Here is a 22,415-nt window from a genome sequence, read left to right on the forward strand (position 1 = left end):
TTATATGTACCTTGGAATATACGTGTAAGAATTGAGATGTTGCGGGAGGTCCTTCCGCCCCTCCAACCAATAGCTGCTGTGATACCAGCCCATTGGGGCGTGGCCTCTCTCCCTTTAAAAAAGCGGCTATTTCCTCTGCTCGCTCTCTTCACTTCCTGCTCCGCCGGAGACTAGACTCCCTTCCTGGTTGTGCAGATGGCTGTTGTCTGAGACGGTGATCTGTAAGTTTTCCCCTTTAAATAAATAACACCCTATTAATCATAACTCCAAACTGGTGTGGCCTTGTTCGTGACTTACGCCTTCATTGAGATAATATTCATATATACTTATCACGGTTTTAGGAACACTAGTGACCAAGGAACTTCCAAGATTTGATCATAAACAGGTAATATTCAGAAAAAAAGTTCGTTTCTCTGTGCTTGGAGTATTGATCTAAGAGTTAGGATGATTAAAATTGAAAAATATTTAAAGTTTAAATTTTCCAAATTGCTTGCAAGAGGATGATTGTTAAATCCAGGGATGTAAAACTTCATACTGTCACTGTGTATTGCCAAATTGTCTCTCTCTGGCTGTAGGGACATGGTGAGTAACGGAGGATAGTGAATGCTAGCATCGCCAATGTAGCGTGTTGTGAAGCTTACAGACCCTTGCCAGGATGACAGAGGAGGAGTTGTGTGTGGTAGTTAAAACAGTGTCACTATTATGAAACGGAACACTTTTTCGTAGCGGTAAAGCTCATTTGCATATGTATGCGTGTTTCTGGGACCTGTCGTGTCCTTGCTTGTTTTTCTTTTGGATCAGTCCCTAATCAGCTTATTTTTTTTTTAAAGTAGCTCTTTATGTATTGAACAGGGAGCTGTGTGCCTTTTACATGAATGACAAACTTTTTCAAAATTTGCTATCACTTTATCTGTAGGTCTCGCTGTGTCTGTCCGTCTTCCTGTCTCTATCTCTTTTTTGTCATTTGATTATTCTGAGATTCAGTTTACTAATTTGTACAGAGAAGGCATTATTATCTGCACAGAAAGATTTTCATAAAAGAAGATGATCACATGCAATTCCTCCTTGATCACCACAGTTAAAATAACACAATTTTTCTAGTGTTCCAGTCACCTAATGAACTGAGTGGCTCAAGAAAGAGAGATTAATTGTGTCACAGCTCTGGAAACTAAACTTCAGGGACAAGGGGTCAGGAGCCCGAGCTCCCTAAGTTCTTAGGAAGGCTCTCCTCCAGACTGTCCTCCTAATTTGTGATTATGTCTTGGGTTGTGACATAACTTCAATCTTCAGATGATATTTTCTACTTGTGTGTCTCTTTGGCTAAAATTCCTCCTCTCATAGGACACTGGTCATCCTGAATTAGGGCTTATGCTACCCGGTATAACCTCATCTTAAGTAATTATATGTGTACCGATTGAAGATCTAGGGATCAGGAGTTCAAAATGCCAACAGGGGAAAAAAGACTCACAGTTTAACTCAACAATTAGAGTGAGAAAACTTTGAGAGCCTAAAGATTTGATAAAAATTGTTTGAGTGCCAAGACTCCAAAGAAACAGTACAACGGGCCATTTCTAAATCACTCGGCTGCATTTCCAAGCTGATTTGTTTGTTTGTTTATTATTTTTGTGTCTTTCACATCCTGCCTCCCAATCCCACTCATCTCCTGCCCCACCCCAAAATAAAACAAAATAAAATTTTAAGAGAAAAAGGGGGAAGAAGAATGAAGAAAGGAAGAAGGGGAAATCTCGTCATGGAAGCTGCAGTGTGACCCCGCGAGTCATGCAGTAAACTCCTTTATCTGTATATATTTTTACACTCAGGCATTTATCCAAAAGAACCATTGGTCTGGTTTGTGGCCCTTGGTCTCTACTGCACCATCGATGCTACGCTCTCACTGGGACTCTTCCTAGACATCCTGTTGCTGCCCTGTGTTGTGGAGATCCTGTAGCCCTGGTTCCACAGGACTGAACTGTGTTTGTCCTTCTCTCTATGCATGCATTGGACATTTAATCAAGGGCTTCGCACATAACTAGGCAAACATCTACCACTGAACTATAACCCCAGTTTCATTTTTATATTTTGACTTTACCTCTGGTAGCGGTGCTGATGTTCTGTGTGTGTGTGTGTGTGTGTGTGGTGTTATGTTTTCTCATTTAGAAGTTCATTTTACATATTAATTATTTGTCACTGTGTGGAAATCTGTAGGACAATGGTCTCTTTTCTGATAATCTGGCCAGAGGTTTCTTTTTATGTGGTCCAGTTTTAGGAAAATTTTGTTCATATTAAATATTCTCAGCTTTGAATTCTTCATATAAATCATTGTATATGTACGTACAACTGCTCTCATTCTCAAGTTCACCATTTGTAGTATTGTGGTAACACTGGCTTCTTTCCAAATTTGCTTCTTATTTATTTATTTATTTAGATTTCTGTCTCTTCCCCGCCACCGCCTCCCATATCCCTCCCCCAATCAACTCCCCCTCTCTCCTCTCATCAGCCTAAAGAGCAGACCCGGTTCCCTGCCCTGTGGGGAGTCCAAGGACCTCCCACCTCCTTCCAGGTCTAGTAAGGTGAGCATCCAAACAGCCTAGGCTCCCACAAAGCCAGTACGTGCAGTAGGATCAAAACCCAGTGCCATTGTTCTTGACGTCTCAGCAGTCCTCATTGTCCGCTTTTGCTTCTGTTTATTTACTTAGCTTATTGACTTTCAGACAGCAGAAACCTCCACTTGCATCACAGAAATGTCAGGATCTGCCACAGTGTCCTACACAGTACTGGGCAGGTATGTGGGTCCAGGGAGGGTTCAAGCAAGGAGTCAGGAAGATGGCTCAGTGGGTAAAGGACTTGCCATGTATGGTGGGTGGAATTAGAACAGCTTATATATCTGAACACTTGGTCCCCAGTTAGTGGAATTGTTTGGGAAGGATTAGGAGGTGTGGCCTTATTGGGAAAAGTGTGTCACTGGGAACGAGCTTTCAGGTTTCAAAACACAATTTGCTATTCTCCCTCTCTGCTTCCTGGATGATCCCGTCTCAAGATGTGTGCTCTTGGCTACTGTTTCAGTGCCCGCCTGCCATCTGCCTGCCGCCATATTCCCCACTATGAACTCTTTCCCTCTAAAACTGTAAGCACCAAATAAACGCTTTCTTTCATAAGTTGTCATGGTCATAGTGTCTTATCATGGTAATAGAAAATAACTAAGACACCATGCAAGCTGAAGGACAAGAGTTTAGATACCTAGTGTCTATATACATGCAGGGCAGGCATGACGGCGTTTCCATAATCCTAGATTCTGGAACATGGAGACAGGATCCCCAGAGCGTGCTGGATAACTAGGCTATCTGAGCTCAGGGTTCAAGTGAGAGATCCTGCCTCAGTATGTAAGGTGGGGAGTTATCCAGAAAGACAAGTACATCAACCTTTACCTTCACCATGCATACTCACATGCAGGTACACCCACCAAGATACAGGTGACCCTCAATGCTAACGTGCTTACACATACGCATGCATACGGCACACATACACATAAAGCCCAACAAGAAATTAGTGACCCCATACTTGACTGAGCTATGGGAGAATTCGGAATGTTATGGCCTCCTGCTCATCCACAGCCCAGTGCCCATTCTGAAACAAATCCTAAATTTTGCCACTTTTGTGGAGCCGGCTTGCAGCGGTGGCTTGAGATGGAACCACACATGTTGACCGACTCTTGAGCCTTTCTTTACTCTTTAGCAGACGCGGTTCCTGGGAAGGATGGAGAATTGACTCCTCAGCAACCTCCCTCATTAGCAGTTCCTGTCCTAGGATTAGTTTGAAAGAAGAAAAGCAGAGACAAACAGACGTTCAGGAAGCCACTGGCTTTAATCCAGATTGGGGACAGAGTTGACATATTTGGGGGCAAGAGGGTAAGCTGTGCCTCTCTTTGTCTCTGCTGGGGCAGGAGTGGAACAGGGAGGGAGCCTCAATAGTCTCTCCTTAGATGTGTGGATAACAGGGAGGAGCTTGGAGAGGAGGGGCTCTGTGTGAATTTAGCCTGTTGCCACAGGGAAGCAGAAAGCAGACACGGGACACAGGGAGAGACGCTAACCTCCGTCATCTGCACAGGCTGAACAATACTGTGCTGAAGTGGATATGTACAGAGGAGAGGGGAAAATAGGCTGGAGGGAAGAGAGGATCAGAGGGGCACAGCAGTCCTTTGAGAGTCAAGGGCATGTCCTCAGTTTCCCTCACCCTCTACTCTGGGGCTCCTGTCTCGAAGTGTTGCCCTCCTGCCCCGGCCTCTGCTTTACTTCTTCCCAATCTGTGCCATCAGCTGGGCATTGGCAGCTGCCTTGGCTCGCAAATTCTTGGCCTTGTCAATGTTGAAGAGGATATTCATGATGTTAGTGGGAACATCGAGGGACAGAGTGAACTTGGTGCCCCGGTCACTTTTGACCTTGTCCTGGTACAGCTTCCCCTTGTGCTGTGCTTGAGACTGGTATCTGTACCGGAGGCTTCCAGTTCCACTCCCACCCGCTGGGCCGGAGAAAGTTCTTTTGCTCTTGCCATGCTTTTGTTCCTCCTCTTCTTCTCCCAAAGAGTCTTGTGGGGGCAGGTGGTGGAAGCTGTTCTTGCTCAGCAAGGGCACATCCTCCAGCTTGCTCTTCTTGACCTCAGACAGGGCCATGTTGAGGCAGCTGAAGACTGGTCCAGTGTTGTAGAACTTGCGGGAGAGGCTTGTCCCTGGGGACCCCAGGAGCAGCAGGAGGAGCAGCAGGAAGTAAGTGGGCATCAGCATCGCTCCCTGCAGCAGAAAAAAGGACATGGAAATAGGTGTGAGAGGGATTTAGGTCTGAGAAGGACATGCAGTAATGGCCAATAGATCATTTTGAATGTTCTTCTGAGAGGCTTTTTCGAAGGTGGTCCCCAGACCAGCAGCATCAGCATCACCTGGAAATTTGTTACAACTGCAAACCATTCTCAGGTCCTGCCCTAGAACTGGGGAATCATAACTGTCTGTGTTTTAGCACAGTCTTCTGATTCATCTGGATGTGTACTGTGTCTGGAGGCTTGTGGATCTGAAGGCTTGGTCTCATGGTTGAGCTGCTTTTCTGGAAAGTTCTGGAAACTCAGAAGGAGGAGAAAGTAGGTCACCGGGGAACAGGGGTGTTCCTAGGAAGTATATTATGCCTGGTTGTTTCCTGCTTCCTAACTGAATCCTCTCCATCGTGATGGAAACCTCTGTAGTCTGCCCTGTCATGATGGGCTGACATCTGGGACTGTGAGCCAAAATAAACCTTTTTTTCCCTTAGGTTGTTCACGTCAGAAATTTTCTCACAGCAATGCAGAACAGTTCATCCGCTGTTACTTCTAATGGTCTCTACAATCTGAGAATTTGCCAGTATGGTATTTCTATCTTGTTTAATTCAGCTTTGCTACTGGGCCAAAAAGTAAATAGCTGATGTACTAAGTAAGTGTGTGGCCCGCCTTCCTGGTCTTCAGAATTTGTCATATGTGCTCGGTCTCTACAATAATGGTAAAGTGGGCAGAAGCTGTGCCCTGCGTCCAAGAGCCGATCCCATTTCCACCCTGTCCCCCTTTGCCTGGTCTGTGGATGTATATTCTCTCCCCCCACCAGAAATAAAGACATGGGCTTAATTAGCTGCATTATAGGCCCCCCATCATTCGTAAGAAAAATGGAAATGGCTGGGGTTCACTCAATGGCTGGGGTTTGTCTAAACACCTCATAGAGTAACCATGGCCATTTTGCACCCTTGACATGCTGATAACCAGCATGTGTGTTCTCGACCTGTCGTCAGAACACACTGTCCCCGGAGTGCAGGTTTCAACTGCTTTCATCTGGGCGTGCTCCTGAACTTATTTTGGGCGAACTATGAAACTTGGGTCATTATTTTCTAGTGGCAGCAATGGAAAATTCGAGAAATATTCTGTAAATGAACAAACACCAGGATCCTGCTGAACACTCAGCAGTGAGGAAGGCCGTTTCGTTAGCTGCAGTCATGGTGCACAGTGTCTCAGCTGCAGTCATGGTGCACAGTGTCTCAGCTGCCATTGTCATGGTGCACAGTGTCTCAGCTGCCATTGTCATGGTGCACAGTGTCTCAGCTGCCATTGTCATGGTGCACAGTGTCTCAGCTGCCATTGTTATGGGGCACAGTGTCTCAGCTGCAGTCATGGTGCACAGTGTCTCAGCTGCCATTGTTATGGTGCACAGTGTCTCAGCTGCAGTCATGGTGCACAGTGGCAGGAAACATGTAATCAGAGGCCTGAACTCTAAATCACCTTAATGACCAATGGGACCTTGGCTGTGCAGCTTCCCAGATGATGAGTAGGAATGGACCCAAGGCCACCCCGAACTTCTTTAGGCTGTAAAACTGAGTCTTACTCTTTAGCTTAGGATGGTCTATAACTCAGAATGTAGCCCATGCTAGGCCCAGACTCCTGTTGCATACTCCCAAGTACTGGGATACTATGTCCAAGCCATTCCCTACTCCCCAACTCAGACTGCATTTGCCCAAGTTCAGTTCTCGGAAGAAACCTGAAAGTTCCACACATATTCATCACACACACACACAAACCCACACAGACACACATTAACACAGATGAATCTATATAATGCATACAGGTACATTCATCCACATGCATATATACCTGCACACACATGCATGTGTACACACATATGCACATACATCCTGCACTCACTGCAGTTTTCTGTAAAAGTTGCTCCTTCCTAGGAGTACATTGTAGCTGCCACCTTCCTTTTATTTTAAAGTAACTTATTTGTTTGTTCCCCTTTTTAACATCTCAAGCGTTTTATCATTTTTTAAAAAATATTTCATGACAAAATATATGAACTTGGCTTTAAATATTCCAGGTCTATACACAGACCGGATATAAGCATGTCACAAGCTATAGTGACAAGCACACATTTGGAATTAAACAGAAATGGGCTCAGATGCCATACGGTCCTTTACCTGAAGGCCTTGGGCAGATTCCTTAGCCTCTGTGAAATTCAATTTCCTCATCAGACAAATGGGTGACAATAACTATCCCACAAAAGTTAAGGGATGAATTAAAGTCAAAATACCAGTGTGTGAAAATGTATGCTCTAACCACATACTCACTAGGTTGCTTCATCCTGTTCACATGTAAGTAATCTCTGCATCTAATAAGACAGAGGTGTAGTCTGTACACAGACTTTCAGTCATGTGTTTTAAGCAACAAGAGCATGCCAGATATTCAGAGTCAATAATTTGATCTTCCAGACTAATATATTTGTTGCAATCCATCTCTGGCTTATAGTTTTTGTCTGCATAATGCTCGTTCTACCACAGTCTATGCAGGCTTGGTTTGCCTTACACTTAATTCAAGGAAGTACATTGCTTCAAGTTAGAGTGCTCCAAAAGTCCATGGAAGGATCATTTCATCACACACCATGGACCTGGGTTCTGAGACCGAGAACTTGCACCTGCAGGTGATGCTGATGCTGTGGGCTCATCTCTGTTCTATTCGTTTCAACTCCTCTTTGTGATTGTTAGAATTTCTAGAGCTAGGTGTGGTGGTGCCATACACTTGTGCGGCACAGAAGTGGCTAAAGCTGGAAGCTTGTGAATTTGAGGCTAGCCTGGACCACCTACCTACCAAGAGCTTGATTCAAACAACAACAGCAGCAACAACAACAGCAACAAGCTTGCTGGAGTTCCTGGGGAAATATTTTACAGAGCTGTATCATTATTCTCTGTGAACAAAGACACACTGTGTTCAATAGCCAGAACTTTGGCTTGACCGTGTCCTGAGGATCCAGCTAGTCCTGTGGAGAGTTAGTGAGTGTTTGTTGTCTGAGGCTTTGAAGACATCTTAAAAGTTAGGAACAATTTTGAGTGACATTTTAATCCTGAAAGAATTTAAAAAAGCAAAACAACAGACAACAGTTCAGAAAGTATTAATGCTGGTGGGAAAGTGATAGAGAAACTCCCATCTGTTCCGTTGCTTTGTTCACTGGTTCCTTCCAGAGACTGCAAATGAACTCTTGCCCAAGTGCCCAAGAACCCCGGTTTCACCTGTGATGTCAGAGGGCTGAGTCTGAGGGTCTCTTTGTCCTGATTTCTTTCTTCTTTCACTCTTGAAAGCAAGAGGTCCTCCTCCACAGAGGACGTGGAAGGTGAGGCGACCCACTCAGTTTAGAGTCGGTTAGACTCTTGAGTGAGTGTATGCTGTCGAGGGGATAGTAGGCACACACAGCCTTGACACAGTCCCAGTCCTTCCTACATCGTGAGGCTCCTCCTCATCTGCCTAAAACTGCTGCAGCATAGTGGCAGGGACCACCTTAGATTTTTATACAAGAATCATAAATATTGTTGAAAACTCAATGTATTTTGTGTCTAAGTCCATCGTGAGACCGAATCCACCAATACTGGCTGCTCCTTCAGTGTGAACTGAACCCTGAATTTACAAACCAGCACCTTTGATGGAACCACTTTGAACTCTGTATTTCTTTGGCATGTCTAGTTCTTCTGTGGTGTGTCAGCTTTTTTGTGATGCAGAGATTTTTTTTTGTCCCTGTGCTTCCTTGGGTCTCTTGAGATCCTTGGTAGCTGCTGATAGAGTCAATAGAGCCTTATATTAAGTCATATCCTCAATAAATATTTGTTATATAAACTGACATACAGATTAGCATTCAGGCACTTAGCGAAATTAATTTCCCCTAAGGCAGAACAACTTGTTTTCAAGTCTCTTTTTTGATGTATTTTCTCTGTGCATATATATGCTATTATGTATTACTGAGGAAAAACTACTTGATGAGGCACAGCGGTTTGTTGTTCTTATTCTGAAGTCATGCATGTATGTTTACATGAGAAAGTTCTGCCAAAATTACCATCTACAGTTTTTCCAGATTACTGTCTACAGTTTTCCCAGGAGAAACTTTAAAGTTTTTCTTGCTATGGCCTGGCCTCCATGGAATCCCTGTTATGGATTTGTGTCCTTCTCATCTCAATTACACGTGTAATTGACCCTGGGACTGAGAGGTGAGACCTCTGTTTATCTATTTAAATCGTGTGTGTGTGTGAGAGAGAGAGAGAGAGAGAGAGAGAGAGAGAGAGAGAGAGAGAGAGAGGAAAGAGAGACAGACAGACAGATAGATACACACACACACAGAGTGAGAGAGAGCGAGCGAGCAATTTTCTAAAGTATGTTATTTTCTTATTCTTTAAATCCTGTGTTTCTATCAGAGAAGAAAATCATGGCTAGGAGGCCAAGGATGTCTGAATGAAACCTAAGATGTGTCTGCAAGCAAATATCCTGTCCGGGACTTCATTTGCAGACCCCAGGTCCTAGTGTGTGTGGATGAGAATGTGGGTGTTTTGGTTGACAAAGAAACACCAGCCTTGGCACTGATGGAAAGCTGTTACAAAGACAATTATCCTGAACATTGTGCATTACAGAGAAGCCTAGCTCTAGCCCTGCATTATCTGAAATATAAGGCTTCTTGACCATTCTGGGTATTTTCACCATTAACATTATGGTTAGCAGTTGGGAGACAGAGTCACATTTCTCTTCAGGGATTTTCTTATAATGCTTCATTTACATTTTCCTGAGGCTTATAGAATCAAAGGATAAATGCTTCTTGTCAGGTATAGATAGTGGCACATGGCTCTAATCTCAGTCCTGGGAGGTAGAGATGGGGAGTTCAGAGTTCAAGGCCATACTTGGCTACATAGGGGGTAGCAGGCAACCCAAGACTACGTGTGACTCTGCTTTGAAAAGCTGAAACAAATAACCAATCAAAATAAAGCAAAACTACAAAAAAGGTGCCCATGTTCTCTAGGTAATGCATAGTTCTTGAACAAAGTTCTCCTGTTAACTTCTTCAGGACCATTTACCTCAACTGAAGCAACATCAAGTTTCAAGATGCCCCTGTTCCTCCCTATGGAAACATCAAGCCCCAGTCAGTTAGATTTACGGGGTAAATTTGTGCACTGATTTTTTTTTAATCTTCAAATGGCTAAAGCTCCTTGGGGTTATTTAAGCAGGGCTACCCCATGGGACCTTTAAAGAGATACAATCACTTTAGACACCTGTAACAGAATCAAGCTTAAACATGAGACAGTGAAGGACCTGGCCAGACCGAGGAAAAAGCACAGGACAGAGAAATCGTGGATTCCACAGCTTCCCAAGTGTAGCAATAAAGACAGAGCTGGACCTCTGAGGCCCAGAGTGTCTGCAAACACAGATAAGAAACTCAACGAAGAAATGAGCCAGCTAAAACCTTTTTGTGAATCTATGCTGCAGGACTTAGGGAACACTCAACATTTCAGATATAGGATGACACTTTTTGAAATATTTTACTTTTGGAATGTTTGTATGGAAGCCCCTCCAACCTAGATCCAGACCTAAGCGATTCCCCTGAACATGAAAAGTGAGTCTTATGGATGGCAGGCTCTTCTCTTCCCCCAAAGACAGAGGATACATTTGTCATGTTATAAACCAGCAATGGGTATATCTTAATTATTCCATTCCTAGAAGAGCCCCCACCCCATTTACGCAGCTGTGTTTAGAAAAGGATAAGGCAAATGGAATTCTCAGGAAACCCGAACATAAAAGGTAGACACGAAACATTCCTCTCTATGCGTCCTTGCTCTTTTGCTCTCACAGGTGCTAGTCACTCAGCTACTGCACCCCAATCCCAACCCCCTCATAGTCCCAGCCTTGCAAGATGGAAATGATTCCAGCCTGGGAGAATTCTTCACCTTTTATGTTGTATTGGGTTAGCCTCTTTAACTCTTGGGGTTGTTGTAGTAACTGCCCCCTGACCCTGGCACGCCAGGGAAGGGAAGGAGATGCCACAGGCAAGACGCATGTACAAGTGAACGACAGATCTATGCACCCTTGCTGCTCTGAGGCAGTGTGTAATATGGGACTCTAGCTTCTGAGCATTCGTATCCCCATCTAGTTGTAAACTGTCACCAAAGACTGCTTTTTTTGTATTCATAGGTGGACTGTATTTAGAAGCAAGAGGTGTGTGTGTGTGTGTGTGGTTAGGACAAACTGCACTGTATATGTCACCTCTTCAAAGCAGGGCTCTGTATACTAACAAAGGAATGGTCATTTTTGCCCCCTGAATAACTTCTCCTTGGTGTCTTAGGTACCCGTTTCTGCTGACTTAAAACAAGCCTGGCAATGGAGGTCAGCACTCCCTACACGTGAGCTCCCACTGAGGGTCGGTATCAACTCTCTCAGCCAGCTAGCACCCAGCCCTTGTTGAGAGAAAATTCATTTACACTTTCTAAGTCAGTCCCTAAGAACAGCCTTACCTGTAAGCAGACTTTGCTCCGGAGTGGAACTGCTCAGGGCGAGGGGCACAGCTCCAAGGACCGGCAGGGCTGCTCCAGGCAGGTCTTCGGAACTTCTGATTGCTTGGGGTCGCAGCTTTGTCTTCTCTGGTATTGTTCGTAGGTGGGTTGTGATATTTCCTCTCTATGGAAACCGCTCCACTCCCCTGTGCACATATATATAAAAGTGACAGATCACAGGGTGGATCGTAATCCCAGACGTGGTGCCTACATTAGGGTGAGATTTCATTTAAAATACAACTAGAGCCAGCTGTCTACGTCACAGAGATGACAGGTACTCGGGAGACTGCAACCTCTCCTGCCTCTCCCTCCTCTAGTCACCTCCTTCTTCCCCTCCTGTCCAGGCAACTTGCTTCATTAATTAAATAACAAAAGAAGTCAAACAATAACAGAACCCAGAGCTCAGGTAAGCGGAGAAGCAGTGTCTTTGGACAGGGTTTCATGACTGATATTAATTCCGGCTGATTCCAGCTTCTCTTACCTCTCCCTCCCGCTAACCCTCCCATTGGAAATCTGGGGCCAGAAACTGCTTTGCAAGCAGAGAAGGTGGTTTGGAGTTTATCTGTTGCCCTGTCCTTTTGTGGGCTCTGTGAGTGTTAGCCGGCTGCTCACACAGCTCATTATCATTGTTTGTGTTGGTCAAATATTCCGGGGTCCAGAGCGTTTTAATAGGAAATCACTTAATTTTTACTAGTTTATGCACCCAGCATTTACTGGACACCTACTGTGCTCCTGGTATTTTTCAGATGCTGAAAATTAAGCTAAGGCTAGTCTAGAAAAGAACAAGAGAGAGAGAGAGAGAGAGAGAGAGAGAGAGAGAGAGAGAGAGAGAGAGAGAGATCAGAAAACAGAACCTGATTACCAGGCAGCAAATGCCATTGTTTAGAGAGTAGCAGGACTGCCCACTGGAGAGTATCCTGTGCTCTGTGAGAGGAAAGCAGAAGTGTGCACCCAGGAGGGCAGTCATCTGGTGTGGACTGAGCTAAGGGAGGGAGTCAGCTGGGAAGGAATCAGACAGAAAGAAGCTAGGAGCTGATCTACACTGAGAAGTGTTTGGAGACTTGTTTAAAGAGTAAACATCACTTAATATGTCCTAGAAAGGGGCTGGAGAGATGGCTCAGTGGTTTAGAGCACTTGACTAGCCTTCCAGAGGTTCTGAGTTCAATTCCCAGCAACTTCATGGTGGCTCACAACCATCTGTAATGGGATCAGATTCCTTCTTCTGGTATATACATAAAGTACATAAATAAATAAATTTTTAAAAAATATATCCTAGAAGATGTGGAGGGGAAGGATCCAGACAGGTGACCCTTAGTTCATAGATGAGGAAACTGAGACCATGAGAAAGAACTTATTGCTACCATCTAGACTCTACATCACACAGTCAGGATGAGAACTAAGCACAATACTTTTTCTAACCCACCTTAGACCTTGTGTTGAGTAGATTTTAAAGGAGCCATGTGACTGGTTGGGTCTCCATGGCAAAACCAGAGGCCAAGGCCCAGATGAAGGTTCCTTAGTTGGAATTCTTCTAGGTCAATGGTTTTCATCCTTTTTGTTGCTGCAGCCCTTTAATATAGTTCCTCATGTTGTGGGGACCCCAACCATAAAATCGTTTTTACTGTTACTTCTTAACTGTAATTTTGCTGTCTGTGTTTTCTGATGGTCTTAGGTGGCCCCTGTGAAAGGGGTTTGAGAACCGCTGCTCTAGGTGATGAGCGAGGCGGTCTTCTTAGATGATCAAGACCCTTCAGTGTCCTCAGATATTTAGGGGAAAAGTAGAGAAGAAAGAGAAGGGGGGAAGGGGAGAGGCAGAGACTACCTCTTCAGAAGAATGACAAACACAGAGAGAAAGATGGAGAGAAGGCAAGAGATTTGCATGCCTCAGTGGAAAGGGGGAAATTGGGAGTGGGTAGGGCTTGTCTCTTAAAGGGACAGGGTACCCAGGTAACAGGGCAGGTCAGCAGTTTTATTATTACAACACCTAAGACATATATATTTTTTAAAAGATTTATTTACTCATGTCCTTTTTGTATACACCAGAAGAAGGAATCTGATCCCATTACAGATGGCTGTGAGCCACCATGTGGTAGCTGGGAATTGAACTCAGGACCTCTGGAAGGAGCAGCAGAGGTGGGCACCTCAGCCTTAATCCTCCAGAATGAAAACTACCAGACCCTGTAATTGGTCATTAATTTGGATCTCAAAAACATAGAACAGTCTATACTCAAGTTAGAGACCTCTCTAGATTCCATGGCTGAGGTTGCCTTACAGAATTGGAAGAGGTCTGCACCCCCTCTTCATGCAACAAGGAGGCCTATGTGCTGCCCTGGGGAAAAAATGCTGTTTCTATGTCAATCACTCTGGGGCAATTAGAGATTCAATGGCCTTGTTAAAAAACAAACAGATTAATGACAGTAAATAGAACGCTCACACTGGAAGCTGAATGGTATGAAAACTTGTTCTACCAGTCTCCTTGGTTAGCCACTTTCCTTCCAGCTCTAGCAGCCCCTCTAATGAGCTTGCTCCTAGAACTTCCTCTCAGCCCCTGCCTCATCAACAGACTAATGGCTTTTATTCGAAAACAGGTCAATAGTGTTCAACTATTGAGGTCCCAATATCAATCCCTTGATCCTCTGGACAGAAAAAGACCCATGATTGAGTCCTGTCATCGGTACTTGTGAAGAGGCAAATGTAGGACCCAGGGCAGCTGTGGTACACACCTTCCAAGACAGGCCTTATAGACCAACAGGAAGGTAGGCTTGAGTCTCAGTTTACCATAACACAATACCTGATTCCAAGAAAGACCACCAACTGAGACCACCCAAGCTCCACCCAGGAGCAGACCATCCAAAGGAAATTCCTAATGTTCTAACTACTGTAAATAGGATCACTTGGTGTTGCTCAGCCCAGCATACAACCATTCCCTTTTCACCAGGGTACCCCTGGACAAATATCAGCTAACCAGGGGTCCTGAACCTTAGAAATCCCTCTGCTATTATAAAAACCCCTGTGCTCAGGGCTCTTCAATTGCGCCAATATGTTGGACACATGGAGAGTCTGAGTTCATGAACTTGTGTATGAATAAAAGCGCTTTGCTTTTATTCAATAAAAGCTCGGTCTCCTTGTTGGCTTTTAGGGGACTATGAGGATCTGGGTATAACATGAAGAGACACCATGACCATGGCAACTCCTATAAAAGAAAACATATAATTGAGGGGGCTCGCTTACAGTTTCAGAGGTTCAGTCTATTATCATCATGGTGGAGAGCATCGTGGCTGCAGGCAGACATGGCGCTGGAGCTGAGAGTTCTGCATCCTGACTCGGAGGCAACATGAAGCCAGCTGTCAGTCACACTGAGGAAAGCTGGAGCAAAAGGGACCTCAAAGCCTGCCCCTACAGTGACACACTTCCTCCAACAAGGCCACACCTCCTAATGGTGCCACCCCCTTTGGGGACTTTATTCTTTTAAATCACCACGGGGGGGGGGGGCGGGTAGCATGGCAAGTGTAGTTTAGGTATACACTTTTGTTTAGGATGTAAACCTCACTAAGTAATCATTTGCTTTACAGCTTGAAGGACAGCCCTGGACAACACAAGGGTGATTAGTGGGGGAAGCTCCCCAGGTGTCACTTAGACGTGAAGAAGTGGTGGTTTCCTCTCCCACCCTCTGCTGAAGCCTTTGCCAGACTTGCTGCTGATCTTGCAAGTCTCTCTGGCCTCTGTGAGCCATTAGGATCTTTTATGAGTTCAGCAACAACATTTAGAATGTTGTTTAAGGGCGTAAATACTCTGTGGAGACTATGTGGAGGGCTGGGGTGAGAAGAGAAGAGAAGAGAAAGCTACCCACTCTCATGTATGAGTAGAAACGGCTTATATTTATAACGTTCATTTCCCAGTGTGCCCAAAGTGCTTAGATGAACAATGTAACTACTAAAATCCCAGCTTGTCAGTAGAGAAAGGGGAACAAGACATCAGGGAGCTGTAAGAAAGTTTCACAGATATAGAAGATTTTTACCTTGGAGCCAAGACAGTGAAGTTTCCATTTCTGCCTCTTCCCAGACCAAGATGTAATATTTTAGCATAAAAATTATGATGAAGAGCAATCAGGGTTCCCTGACCTGTGGGAAGTCCAAGGACCACCCATCTCCATCCAGGTCTAGTAAGGTAAGCATCCAAACTGCCTAGGCTCCCTCAAACTCAAAGAGATCCACTTGCCTCTGCTTCCCAAGTGCTGTGGTTAAAGGTATGTGCCACCACCGCCCGGCTCATAGGATTGTTTTAATAAAAAAGAATCACCAAGGAGCAGAATTGTTAGTTTTGAACCAATTAGATTTACCCCCTCTCCATTTTCTCTTCCTGGAAATGAGCAGCCGTCAGGGGAGATGGGAACTTTAGGCTTCTGTGAAATATTTCTAGGAGAGAATGATTTGGGAGTGGATTTAAGAGGAGACAGACAGGGCAGAGTTTCAGGCTGCTTTCTACACAGTCAATAGCATTCTGGCTTTTCTCTGTTTTGTATAATAGGATTTTGTACAAAATTGTGTTTGGAACACAGCTTTGATTACTAAATTAAGTTGAATAACATAAGCCCAAGCCAAACCCAAATAAACAATTCCTCCAGCCACAATTTTGAAAATACTATGACTGAAGAACATTGGAGCAATGCAGGAGAAATATGATGCTTGGGTGGTTGTATATGTATATTTGTATGTATGTTAGTGTATGTATTTCTGTATGTACATGTGTGTGCATGTCTCGTGTGTATGTATGTGCCTGTGTGTATGCATGTGGATTTATGTCTCTCTGTGTTCATGTAGGTGTATATCTGTGCATGTGTGTGTGCAATGTAGTTGTATGTCTGTGTGAGTGTGTGTGTGTGTGTAAGACCCTTACTTGGCTCTCACATGTATTTATTCATCACCACGTGGGAAAGGAGGCAGTTCATTTGAATCTTATGTCTGTGTGATATATGCTTTAGCCAGCTTGCTCTATGATGTATGGGCTGGGGTAAAACTAATAAAATTACATGTTCACAGTAATCACATCTTATACTGAACAGATATTCTGTAGGGATTTTAAATGTTTCTGAACTTTGAATAAACTTTTCTAGAATCATTGAACATTTGGTCCTACTATCTAAGTCAATCTTTTTTTCAAAAGAGGAAACTGAGATCCAGGTGTGTTAAAAAACTTAGACACGATCACACATGGGTGTGTTAGATCTCAGGCCCTGGACACAACTATGTCCCGTGGCTGGCTTTGTCTTTTGCAGCAGCAGCTGACCACGAGGGAGGAACTGAGCCTTGCCATGAGAGTGAGTGATTGTTTTAGCCATGGGGCCTATAATTGAAGATAATATTATTAAAATAAGGTAAAGATGAAGGATTATTAGATGTTTATCCAGAAAGACAAGTGTGGGGAGTCAGATGGCATTGTGCTTGTATTTTATCTTTAACAATCCAGGAAGAGTGTAGGATTTTATTTTAGGAAGATCTGGTGCCAGGTAAAGCAGCAACACCACTAAGAGTTTGTTTTTGATAGTGGAAAACCATGCAAAATTAATTTCTATTGTAGAATTCACAGGAGAACGTGTGTGTCTGCGAGGGCACATGTGTATACGAGTGCAGGAGTTTTGTGTAGGGAGCAGGTGCTGAGGCTTGGTGTTTTCTTTAATCACCCTCCACTTTATTTTGGGGGGACAAGATCTCCTGTCAAACATGGAGCTCACCAATTGAGATAGAGTGGTTGCCTTTCGGGTCTTAGGTATCCTCTCTCTGCCTCCTTATGACTGCAATTACGGCATTTTCCCACTGTGCCCACTTTTACTATTTGGACTTTGGAGATCTGATCTAAGGTACACATGCTTCTACATACATTTTACCAAATGAGCCATCTCCCCAGCCCCAGCATTACATACTTTTTTTTTCCATTTTATTTTTCTGTTTATCCATGTTTTTCCTGTGTGTATGTCTGTGTACCATATGGATGCAGTGCCCACAGAGGCCAGAAGAGGGCATCAGATCTCCTGGGACTAGCGTTAAAGATGGTTGTGAGCAGCCATGTGGGTGCTGGATGCTAGGAATAAAACCTGGGTCTTTTGGAAGAGTAGTTAGTGCTCTTACATGCTGAGCTGTCTCTTTGGTCCCTGCATGCCCTTTAATAAATCCAATGACTACAAATAAATGTAACTTTGGTTCTACAAGCTACCATCTATGTTGCTCCTGTTCCCAGAAGCATGGAATCTCTAATAGGCCATTCCTAGTCATCCAATATGAACTACTAACCAGTGGCTTTTCATTCTTCCACTTTTCGGTATAGATCATGATTCCACATATTATTCTGAAGCTGAGATGCTATTGGGACTACAGAAATTCTCATCACCTTTCACTCAACTCACCACGTTAAAATATTTTTATTATATTTAAAAATTTTTTTTTTTGGTTTTTCAAGACAGGGTTTCTCTGTGTTTTTTTTTTTTTTTTTTTTTTTTTTTTTTTTTTTTTTGGAGCCTGTCCCGGAACTAGCTCTGTAGACCAGGCTGGTCTCGAACTCAGAGATCCGCCTGCCTCTGCCTCCCGAGTGCTGGGATTAAAGGCATGTGCCATTTTATTAACTTGGTTATTAAAATTTTTTAAATAAATAAAAATATCCCACATCAAAAAAATTAATAGGCTCTAAGCCTATATAAGCCAATAAACTTCTATACAGTTAGAATAGGCATTCAGAGTGGAAGCAGTGGGACTTCCTATTAAATTTTGGACTTTCAATATGGATTGTATTTTATACATGTAACCCCCATCACCAAAAATATCTGTGACTGAATTAGAAGTATAAAAACAACTAGCTTCATATTTTCTTTCATAATTCATGTCCACTACCTGCATTCAGCCCTTCCTCATCCCCTTCTATTTTGCCTTCCTTGTTCTCTTTTAAAGTTAGATGGTGCCCACATGCGCATTGGTTTACATCTCTATAGATGTATTATTGGCCACATTCTGCATCCGAGAGAAAACTTCTCTCTCACCTAGTTTTCCTTCTGGGTCTGTGTGACCTCACTAGAACCTGATCATTCACTCCTCTCAAGGGCCTCATTTCCCACTCAAGCACGACCTCTCAGATTAGTCTTCACAAGCATTCCTAAAAGAAGCCACCCTCCTTCGCTACTGCTCACTATGGAGCTTCCAATTCAGTGTGTCTGGGATGGGGGCTTCTGACAAGTTCCCAAAGCTGCCAGTGTTGCTGGCCTTTGGACCACCCCAAGTAGCTAGATCAAAAGTACTTAGAACTAATCACCATAGTGCCTCAGACCTCTGCATTTCATACAGAGTAAGTTTCCATGTTCTGAAAGGAGCGATGGATTCTACAATGGTTGGAGAAAGCCAAAGGCCTTACCAAACTATCTGCCCTGGTTCTCTTTATGCTTCACTGTTTTCTTGCAGCTATAGGACTGTGATTTAGGTGGAGGAAGAAATAGCTTTGGGTCTCTAAAGAAAAAGAAGAGAAAGAACCAAGAGCCAAGGACTGTCTCATCTTGTCTAGAGATTCGACATCCACTTTTCCAAGTTGTAGCAGCTTCTGTTTCTATGCTCAGTAACTGTTATTGTCCTAATTTTCAGAATTATCACAATATACAGTTTAACATTTGCCTATTAAAGCAGACACACTAACAAACACATATACACACTCACCATATGTACATACTTACACACACATACACACTCATAACACATACATACTTACCTTCACACACACAAATCACACATGCATACTTAGATGTACATAGACAATTTTTAATGAAATACCCTCTTTGGAGGCCTGAAGGAGGCTGATGAAGTGCTTGCTCCAGAAGCATAAGACACTTGAAATCAGATCTTGGAAACTCATGGAAATGTAAGTGTGCCTGTATTCCCAGCCCTGGAGAAATGGAAGCAGTGGGCTCCCTCCTGCTTGCTGACCAGCTAGTGGAGCTCAGGCAGTGGGGTCCAGGTCCAGTGAGAGATGCTGTTTCGAAAAACAAGGATGAGAGTGGAGAAAGATGGCACCTGACAACTTGTACACACCCATATATTCTCACAGCAGTGTATATACCAGAACACACACACACACACACAATGTATGACAACAGTGGGAAATTTTTAAAGGCTGCTTTTTTATGTTGCCTTTGCGAGTTTTATTTTTCCAATCACTTTCCCACACTCATTTTACACTCTGCATGTCAGGCGGATGGCACACTGAGCCCATGGGATCTTTGAGTTGAGTTTCTTGCTGGAAGAGAAGAAACACCAGACCCTGGTGAGCAGCAGGTGTGTTGGTTGGTAGCAATATTTGCAGAAGGTCTGCTGACATCATACCTGTATGGAATGCAGAGCAATCTGGGCAGAACTGAGCTGCTAATGAGAACTCCACCGCACTCTCTGGGCAGCTCACAAGTGAGAATGAGATTTCCCCAAGTGATTATTCATCACTTGCCTTTGACTTGCTCTTCCTTTTTTCCTAGGCTTGTTTTTTTCAAACATTCAAAGTTCACTTTGAAGACAGCTATCTGCCAGTGATCTGTCTTGTGAAATAAGAGAGTTGACCATGTAATTCCCTGTTCAGGATGTTTTTGATTCCAGGCTTTCATTTTGGATTTTCTGGTCTCTAGAACAGTAAAGAATAAGATGAGCAACATCCACCGTTATCTCACCTTCTTAAAATCCACTCCCATATATACCCCAGACTTCTGATTAAATGAAACAACAAACTCTTTAACCTCTTTAGCAGTATAGCACACCTCCTCACGGATGACACCTTCTACATCCCTCTTCCTCAGGAGACTGCTTTGCCTTAACTCTGAGTTATAAGTCTAGAGACAACACCTCCTTCAGAGAAGGGAACAGCTGGTTTAGCAGACAATGAAGGATCGATTTCTTCAGCCAAAGACGAAAAAGGTAGTATTTTGGTGTGTGTGTGTGTGTGTAAAAGAGAGAGAGAGAGAGAGAGAGAGAGAGAGAGACAGAGAGAGAGAGACAGAGAGAGAGAACACCTGCTGAGCATAGAGAGACTATTTCCTCAGGCGAGATAAACCCTTGAGACTCTACAGATTCAAAGTTCTCGTCTTCAGTAGGCTCCTCACACACATTTCCACCCCAAATTAACTGCCAACACCCTCAGATTGGAATTGGAATATTTGCTGTAATTCAACCAGCCAAATAATAAGGGTTTTGGTTCAGTTTTCCACAATTTAAGTTCTGTGGCTGCTGGAGAGAAGATTCTCTTCAAGGGCACACTTAGAAACCTTAGACTGTTGATGTGCATCTGGAGCCAGTCAATTTTACCACAAAGTTCTTTGCTTCCTTCACTGTATTTTGAGATGTTAGAGCTCCTTTTCTGGCGACGAGGCTCCCTTCCTGATTGAGCAGAGGGCTATTGTCTGGGACAGTGATCTGTAAGTTTTTCCCCTTTAAATAAATAGCTTCTCTATTGGTCATAATTCCAAACTGGTGTGGGATTGTTTGTGATTTACGCCTTCATACATACTCACTTTCCACAAATATATATATGTCCATATATATATACACACATACTCACACACATATATTTCCTATATATGGGATTTATTAGAATGATTTACTGGCTGTGGTTCAGCTGCAACACTGGCTCTCTATAAATGGAAAGTCCAAGAATCTAGTAGTTTCTCAGGCCACTAGGCTGGATGTCTCAACTGATCTTCAGTGTACACTAAAATCTCAAAGAAGTAGGTTGTAATGCTAGAGGAGGAATGGTCTTGCCTGCAAGCCGAAAGCAAGCAGGCAAAGACGAATGTCTCTTTCTTCCATATAGGCTTCCAGGAGAAGATGTGGCCCAGATTAAAGGTGTGTCCTTTCCCAGCACAGAGGATTTGAATTAAAAGCGTATTTTACTATGTCTAATAAATCTTCAAACTAAGCAAACAACTCTCACAAGCGTGTTCTCCATTTTTGTATTTTAGTCAATTCCAGATGTAGTCAAGTTGATAACCAAGAATATATGTAATATGTATACAATTATAAAGAAGAGATCATGGATTTAAGAGGAGTGTCGGGAGGAATTGGAGTAGGAAGAAGGGTGGATGAGAGAGATGTCTATACTACTCAAGTATGAAATGCTAAAAAAACAAACAAACCCCTAATAACTGTTTTGGAAAAATTAACAACTTGATGTTAAAATTTATGTGAAAAAAATCCAGCATAGCTGAAACAATCTTGAAAAGTGGTTACATAGTTTAATGATTTACAGTGCCTGAGCTTAAGACGGGTCAGGCTTTTATCTGACCCCGAAATATCCCCGCTTTCCAGTAGTCTCCCTCAGTATTCTCCTCCTTGATCCTCGCAACCCAATCACTCATGTTCCCACTCATTTACTGTTTTATAATTTCACACGCACGCACACACACACACACACACACACACACACACGTAATGTTCTTCAACCAAAGGCCCATTTTTCTTCTATCTTCTTTCCTCTCTCACCAATCCTATCTTTTTTTTCCAACATCGCTTCCTACTTTCATGTATTTTATTTTTTGTGATCTGATGAATTTAACTAGGGTTGCTTCATGAGCATGAGTAGGATTATTTGTAACAGTGGACATACCACTGGGGAATATAATATTTGAGACTTGGGAGAATGGCTCCAGAAGGCTATTTGTTTTTGCTTTGGGTCAAAGACACAAAACAGCCCAAACCTTAGCTTGATTTATAATTCCATTTTTTTGGGTCAATGACTCAAGCTGTGGTATAATAAACTCAAACTTTTCCTGAAGGGTCTTCATGTACAACTCTTGTGGAGTCACAGTGAACTCCTGACAAATCTTCCATCTCAACTCAATTAGTGAGTTAAAAAATTAAATAAAGAGATTAATCTCTGTATCAGTGCATTGAAATAGCAGACAATAATTTTTTGTCTGATATTCTTTTTTTCTGTTTGTCTTTTATTTTTTTTGTTTTTATCTCATAGTTGTTTTATTTTTTTTAATTTATTTATTTATTTATTAAAGATTTCTGTCTCTTCCCCCCCACCACGTCCCATTTCCCTCCCCCA

The 22,415-nt window shown here is 43.2% G+C and overlaps 2 protein-coding genes across 2 annotated transcripts in view; one reads left to right on the forward strand and one right to left on the reverse strand.

Annotated features, from left to right (window-relative positions):
* Positions 1-51: 51 nt before the first annotated feature.
* The window catches only part of LOC126506800 (aldo-keto reductase family 1 member C15-like), a 100,502-nt gene continuing 78,138 nt past the window's right edge, over positions 52-22,415 (forward strand). Inside the window, exon 1 of the mRNA XM_050150631.1 lies at positions 52-221. The gene's annotated coding sequence lies outside the window, so the exon portion shown is untranslated. The remainder of the gene's footprint in view (positions 222-22,415) is intronic.
* Positions 4,286-4,777, reverse strand: Ucn3 (urocortin 3). Its single transcript, XM_050150633.1, has one exon. The coding sequence runs from the start codon at positions 4,775-4,777 to the stop codon at positions 4,286-4,288; it is 492 nt and encodes a 163-aa protein (XP_050006590.1).

This window comes from Alexandromys fortis, unplaced genomic scaffold (assembly GCF_014885135.2).
Source record: "Alexandromys fortis isolate MF-2015 unplaced genomic scaffold, M_Fortis_MF-2015_v1.1 scaffold_69, whole genome shotgun sequence".
NCBI lineage: Eukaryota > Metazoa > Chordata > Mammalia > Rodentia > Cricetidae > Alexandromys > Alexandromys fortis.